We start from the raw sequence: 7,500 nt of genomic DNA on the forward strand, positions 1-7,500 counted from the left end.
TATTCTTAGGTTTTGGTATGCAACCACAGTATTTTACTGTGTTGGAGATTTATCATATCCCCAGACAAGCCACATTGGCTATACCTTTTTGTTCATGACTTGTCTATGGATTTAGCTATTGTCCACTCTTGTGGGAGAAGGTTTCCCCTCCCTTCCCTCTTCATCCCTTCAGAGAAGGACATTTGGCTTCAGGTCACTCATTTATCCACCCTGACCAGATGACCCGGTATGACCCAGTAATCAAATTTACATCAGTTGCATAGTAATAATAATGTTTATTGTCAGAGCACTGTGTAGGTAAAGTAACGAGTCTCGAGTAACCTGTAATGACTGAAGGAGAGATACCCTAGTTTGATACAGAATGAAAGTAATGCATCAGGTGGTTCCGGTTTCTAATCTCTACAGATTCTGAAGACCCTTAACCTCTATGCTTCTCCCCGATTCTCTGTGTTAACATTACAGTTTGTACTTACCCTGTGACAGATGTGTATCTAAATCATATTCCCTTTCTCCTGTTTTTTCTCTTCTATCATATACATGCCAAACTGAGTCTGGCCCCAAGAAATAGCAGAATTGCCAAGTAACTTTAGATTTGTTCATATTTTTATGAGTCCGGTGTCATACTTTATTTGAAATTCACTTTTCATTATGATGATCAATGTATTAATTTTCTAGATTTATGCATATATAATGATAAGGGATATTGAGTAATAAGATTTATTAGAAACCAGTTTTGTGCAGTAGCATTTTAGGTTTTGATGGTATGCATCCAGTGTGGATGTAGAAAAACATTGTGAAAGGCCAGATAGTCCATATTAGTAGGCTGCCTGAAGATGATTTTTTTTTAATGCAAAAACATGAGGTCTTGCTTGGCATATTTATGTAGTGTGGATGCACAGAGAAATTAACTAAGCAGAATGTTTAAGAAGTGGTACAAGCCTGGAATTGTGTACCAACTGCATTGTATGAATAATAGAAATGTAGGTAGGCCTCTGAATAAAACCCAGCAGAGTATTTTAGCTCAAAAGCTATGGTGCTTTCACATTCGGTAGATGCATCTGAAGTTAGGAATGTTGTCAAAGCTAACTGGAAAATTTTAGCTGGCTTGATATCAATAGGTAGAGGTGATAGGCTTGCCCATTTATTTTTAATTAATGAGGTAAATCACACAGGTCATTCCTTCAGTAGTACCAATTAAAATGGTATGGCAGGATGTTGCCATTGCAGTCAGTGTAAGTACATTAATTGTGTAAGTACTTTTGTATAAATAAAGTCAAATAACCATACCATATGTTTAATTTTTTGTTCAAAAACTGTTGTCTGTCTGTCTTGTATGAAGCATATCTTGCACTTTACAGTGGAAGGACTCCACACGCAAATTGTTAAAGTGGATTTATACATACATACATTAAAATATTTCATGCACAAGCATTAATGCCCTTCTAGCTTGCCAATATACCCAAACAGTTCTTCCCATAATAAGTGTCCAGCTGGTTGTTAAGAATATCAAAACTAGTGCTTGCTTTAATGTAATTTGTTAGTCTTTTCCATGCATCAGCTGCTCTCTTAAAGAATCAGTTAGTACACTTTTAATTCCTGTAGAATATTCTACATAGGTTGTCTGATGATTCTGTCCTTTTCGATAACCCCAAACATTCCCAGAGATAATTGTCATCTCTAAATGCCCTGTATACCTGAATAAGATCTCCTCTTAAATTTGATTTATGTACATCATACTACCCAACTGTACAGAATTACTCATTTTTACCAAGTTTTGGGGTCCAAATAATGGGGTGCCATGATTCCCGAGTGGAACCCCTTCATTTCCGAATTTTTCCCAGCTTTATTTATTTATTTTTTGCTTTTAGAGCTGACGTCATCACGTGCATGACGACGGAAGCTCTGTCAGAGCTGCCACTCTGTCTGAATTGAGCTCAAGGGCTCACTTTGCACACTGTTTGTTTATGTGTGCATGCATTTCTGTCTGGCTGTTCAAAATGGAGCGGGAGGGAAATTATCTTCTGGCTGCACTTGCAAGCTTAGTTTATTTTGTATTAATGAAAAGGACTGCTGCTATTTTTGTATCTTCTGGCTGCGCATGGCAAACCAAATAACTGCTGTTCATGGAGCAGGAGGGAAATTACCTTCTAGCTGCACTGCACTTGCAAGCCATGCTTATATTTACTGAACGGAAAGGACTGCTGCTATTTTTTATCTTCTGGCGGCATGGCGAATGGAAAGACTGCTGCATTATCCTCATTTCAGAAGTCAGAAGGGACTGCTGTGAGACGTTTGGCTGAACAGAAGGACTTTTGTATTTCCATATTTCAGAAAGGAGACATGAACGGTAGGACTGTTGCAGATTATCTTCTGCCTGCACTTGCAAGCCACGGCCATGCTTATTTTTTATTTACCGAATGGAAAGGACTGCATGAATGGTAGGATTCTGGCTTGAATAAAGGGTGTGTATGGGACGTGAATGATAGGACTGCTGCAGATTATCTTTGCACTTGCTTATTTTATATTTACCAATTCCCAAAGGATTCTGGCTTGAATAAAGGGTGTGTGTTTGTGACGTGAACGGTAGGACTGCTGCAGACTATCTTCTGGCTGAACACTTGCTTATTTTTTATTTACTGCATGAACGGTAGGATTCTGGCTTGAATAAAGGGTGTGTGATTGAGACGTGAATGGTAGGACTGCTGCAGATTATCTTTGCACTTGCTTATTTTATATTTACTGGAGGATTCTGCCTTGAACAAAGTGTGTGTGGGTGTGTGTGTCCCAATTGTAAACACTTCACAAGTAAAACTTCATTGCATGAGCTTGCAGATGATGTGGTTGTCAAGGCAGTTTTTTAAGCAGGTCTTAGTTTACATGTTGTTTCATTGGTTTTATGTACACAGTGGCCATCAATTCTGCTTCTTTATTCTGAATTACATAGTCTTTCAGATAGGACTTTTGGGCACCAAGCAATTCTGTAGTCATACTTGCAGGAGTACATTTACAAGATACTCACTGTCTTATGCTACATATATTTTTAGGAGCAGTGTATATTCTACATATTTCTTACTGCGGGGTATTGGGGTTGGATTACCCATTGCTATTTCAGTGTCAGATTTACAGTAATTAGTGCATATTACTGACAGATGGTTTGCATAATTCAGGTTTCTCTTTTTTTCCCTTTCAAGTCTTCTTAAGACAATGTTGTGACAATGTATTTTGGTACATGGGCGGCCGCGTTGGTGCAGCAGTTAGCGTTGCCGCCTCACAGCAAGAGTTTCTCTGGTTCATTCCTTGGCTGGGATGCCTTCTGTGCAGAGTTTGCATGTCCTCTCTGTGGTCGCATGGGTTTCCTCCAGGTGCTCCAGTTTTCTCCCACATCCCAAAGACCTGCTGTAGGTGGATTGGATGCTCTAAATTGGCCCTAGGTGTGAGTGTGCTTTCTGTGGAAGGTTGGGCGCCAGGCTGGCAACTCAACACTGTAAAATTTAACTGCCAATCATGAGCGGACGGGTGATCCGCTGTGACGACCCCTAACCGGGAAAAGCCGAAAGAAGAAAAATCATACCTCTCAACCTCTTAGTGCAAGAAATCTGGACAAAGACCGGCAAAATGGGGGGACAAATGCCCAAAAATAGGGACATTTTAATTATTCCTTTTATATGCTTAAAAAGTTGCTAGAGTAACAGGATTTGTTTTAGCGTACATTTTCTGAAGGATTTCAAGTCTGAAACTCAATTTGTATATCATTATTTAGTGACATCAATCCTAAGATCACGCCAGTGATTTGGCAAGTTACCACTAATTTTATGAGGAACAGACCAAAAATATGAGCCAAAAATCTGGACGTTCTGTCAAAATCTGTACAGTTGATAGGTATGCATGTAATATTAATGGGCATCAGAGAAGGGACAAAAGAATAAAGGTAGGTCACCTTTCAGTAGCATCTGCTTGTCTATGCTTCCTGCAAGAGAAGTTGGTGGCTAGAAGTACTCGTGCTCAAACTCTATACTTTGGGTACAGAATAAAAAGAGCCTTAAGTCCATAGCCACCACCACTTCTGAATTTATGCCTCATATTTTTTATCTGCTCCTCATAAAATCTGTGGTTTTTCAGTATTTTTGTGGCAAATCACTGAAGGATTGAATTCACTAAATAATGACAGGCATTTAAATTTCAGACTTCATATTCTTCAGAAAATAAATGGTAATACAAAACCTTTAATTATAGCACTTTTCTATGTTTATAAGATCAGTATTTGAAATTTGTCCCTATTTTGGGGCTGTATTCCCCCATTATTGGCTTTGTCAGTGTTTTTTGTGGTATGACGTTGAGTGCTATGGTGAGAAGTGAGAAATTAATTCTATATTCCCCCATTATTGGCTTTCTCCAGATTTTTTGTGCTTAAGAGGTTGAGAGCTATGCTGAGAAGTGAGAACAGAATTCACTAAATGATAGGAAGACTGAAACTTAAATGGCTATCTTACAGGAAACTGTTGATTTAGCATAGTGGTATATTACTCTGACTGTAGTACATGGGGTCCTGGGTTCAAGAATTGGCAGTGAAATGCATGGTGGTAACACATTTTATTCTAGCAACTTTCCAAAATTATACAAACAATGTTTAAAATGTGTCCCTGGTTTTTGGCCTTTTGTCCACCACCAAAAAAAAAAAACTGAAATTGAAAATAAGTGCAAGAAGCTGTGCAATATGCCTGTGGCTTACACTACTGTCATTCTATTTTTATATATATATAGATATAGATATATATTGTGTGGGTGTGGAAGTAAACTTTTATGATGGAAATGTTCTGAATTGGGCAGTTTTGTCATTATTGGTTCATGCATTTTGTTTCATTGCCTACTGGAAAAATGCTCAAACAATAAATTTAAAATCTGCTCTGTCTAACAAGTGTGCTGTATTATACAAGGAACATAATTTAATAAAGTCATGAAGGTGTATCAAAGAACATGTCTATGTATCTTGTTTTGTATCAAAAGGGGCCAATGATTTGAAAACACCCCAAAGGTAATCTTTATCCACCACTGGCCAGATGCATTTTCTTTGGATGTGGTCTGGGTTTCAATGCTGTTTCAACGAATACGAGTTTCAAGGGCAGAGAAGTTTTAATGCAAAGTCTATTTTCATTGCGAGACAGTATTGCTTTGTTTAGCAGATGTCTGTTAGTGTTTGTGCATTGTGCTGTAAAATGTAAACATAAAATCCAAATCATTGTAGAAGTAAAGCAATATGCATATGCACACATTATTGTTTATGGTGAATGGGACGAAATAGCCAGGTAATGGGACATTGGAATGGTTGCAGGGGGACTCTGGTATCATATTTTGGTTGTCTGTTATTCAGTTTGTGTTTGAAAGTTGGTATCCCACAATTCCAATAGAGTGGACGGGGGTTACATAATTATGCATGCAAATTTTATGTTAATCAGTGTACAGATTTGTACCTATTTTTCATGGGCCTTGTCGAGATTTTTGATGTTTCCAGGCTGAGAGATATGATGAACATGCATATTCTGTTTCATACAGAAATGCTAGTAATGCTTATTCAGGAATTCTATTACCTGTAGTAATTTTAAAGAATGCAAGTTTTCAGTCATGGAGTATGTGGCACCTAAAATAAAAGGGACAATGTGGAGGATTTATTAGACTGGAAAGAATATTGATGGCAGGTTAGCCTAAATGCCTAGAATTTTCCTGATGTAGTATTAATGAAACAGAAAATGTTAAGTCTGTTTAAAAAGGTACAAGTTAAAACACTAGCTTTTAACAGGTGTTTTGCATCACTGATTGTATCATGTGATTATTCTATACCATGTGATTCCTAATCACTTACTGTGGGTGTTCTGTTTATTAAAGTGTTAATTCCTTGTTTCCAGCAACTGTTCTAACATACATTTTGAGATGAAAAGTATTTATTATTTTAGTAACTAAGGATGGACAGTAATAATTATGAAAGATCAGACATGAAGAAAGTGGGAGTTAATGGGATCCAGACCTCATGTGTTCAAGTTTTGCAGCCCAGCACATTAACCAATGTACTGTATTGTGCTAAATAAAAGAAAACCATGTAAGACCTGCATATGCTTCCTTGCATATTCTTCTTCTTCTTCTTTCGGCTTTTCCCCAGTTAGGGGTCGCTACAGCGGATCACCTGTATTACATTTGGTTATTTGTGGAGGGGTAAGATGTTTGTTTATTTCTATTCCAGAAACCTAAGTATATTATATGATTAATATTCACCCATCAATATTCTTGTATCCAGGATACTTGTATACCTACAGAGTATTTATTAATTGCTTTCATCATATGTCTTGCACTGCAAGGGGTATGCTGACCTTTGTCACTGGAGTAGCAAAACGATATACATTAGTCATCTATCTGCAGCAACTTCTGACGACATTCTGGCATGTTGCCAGAAGAAATCTGCAGTCTTCTTAGAGCATTTCTGTACTGAGCTACTCTGTTACCCAAGGCTTGGTAAAAACTTACATAAAACAATTATGATCTGAACAATAAAGCTGTTGAAGCATAAAGGAACATCTGGAAACTTGCAAAGGAAATTCATGTATCTTACACTTCATTGCTTGCAATGGATGCATAATTTGCATAGCTCTCTGAAACCAAGTTGAATGTGCGGCTATTTAGCTTAATGCTAATTGATGTCATATGCATTAAAATAGACAAATTTTCTTTTATTAGTTTGTGTATTTTTCGGGAAACAATAAAATGTTTTTATTGCATTTATTTTTGTAGCAGCTGAATTTCTGTAAGAATGTATATAGCAGAAGTCCTAAAATGCCATTTTACAATGTGACATACAGCTACCAACTGATTCTAGGTATATGAATAACATACTCAAATTCAGGGCTGGCCGTATGTCGACTGGCACCATAGGTGAAAATAATCCATGCCCTCCCACCCTCCACTGCCCAAAACATCTTGTTCTTTTTACACTATCCAGATTAATTTTTTTCCAGCAGTTATTCATTTATTTAACATCTTGGTAAGACTGTATTCTGATAACTGCATTAAGCCTGCAGTCTAGGGGCCTCAAAGCCCCTAGAAGCTTTGGGGGTTCTAGATGCTCTGTGGTGCATTTTATAGAGTTTTTTTAAAACAACCTTTTCATCTAATGACTGCCTGAACAAAGACCATAGTCAAAGATAGAAATTTAGTTTTACTATTCAACCTTGTTTTTATCTTGAATCCTTTCAGTACATCTTAACTGGCCAGGACTGCAATGTAATAACTGCAGTAAAAAATATTGTATTAAGCTGGGGATCCATGGACCACTAGGTCTCCGGATACCATGGAGTTTCTAGATGCTCTGAGAGTTCCTTTTTAGAATTCCAGTTTTATATATATATATATATATATATATATATATATATATATATATATATATATATAAAGAGAGAGAGAGTGTTGATGGAGAAGTGCAGAGAAGGTCAGAAGGAGTTGCACTGTGTTTCTGTA

General features: G+C 37.3%; 1 protein-coding gene across 1 annotated transcript in view; it reads left to right on the forward strand.

Annotated features, from left to right (window-relative positions):
* Window positions 1–2,226: 2,226 nt before the first annotated feature.
* LOC122810114 (putative solute carrier family 22 member 31) overlaps window positions 2,227–7,500 on the forward strand; it is a 41,238-nt gene continuing 35,964 nt past the window's right edge. The window contains exon 1 of the mRNA XM_044081589.1: window positions 2,227–2,347. Coding sequence (XP_043937524.1) covers window positions 2,227–2,347 — 121 coding nt within the window. The remainder of the gene's footprint in view (window positions 2,348–7,500) is intronic.

The sequence above is a fragment of the Protopterus annectens genome, chromosome 8.part1, assembly GCF_019279795.1.
Source record: "Protopterus annectens isolate FY-2018-M chromosome 8.part1, PAN1.0, whole genome shotgun sequence".
NCBI lineage: Eukaryota > Metazoa > Chordata > Ceratodontiformes > Protopteridae > Protopterus > Protopterus annectens.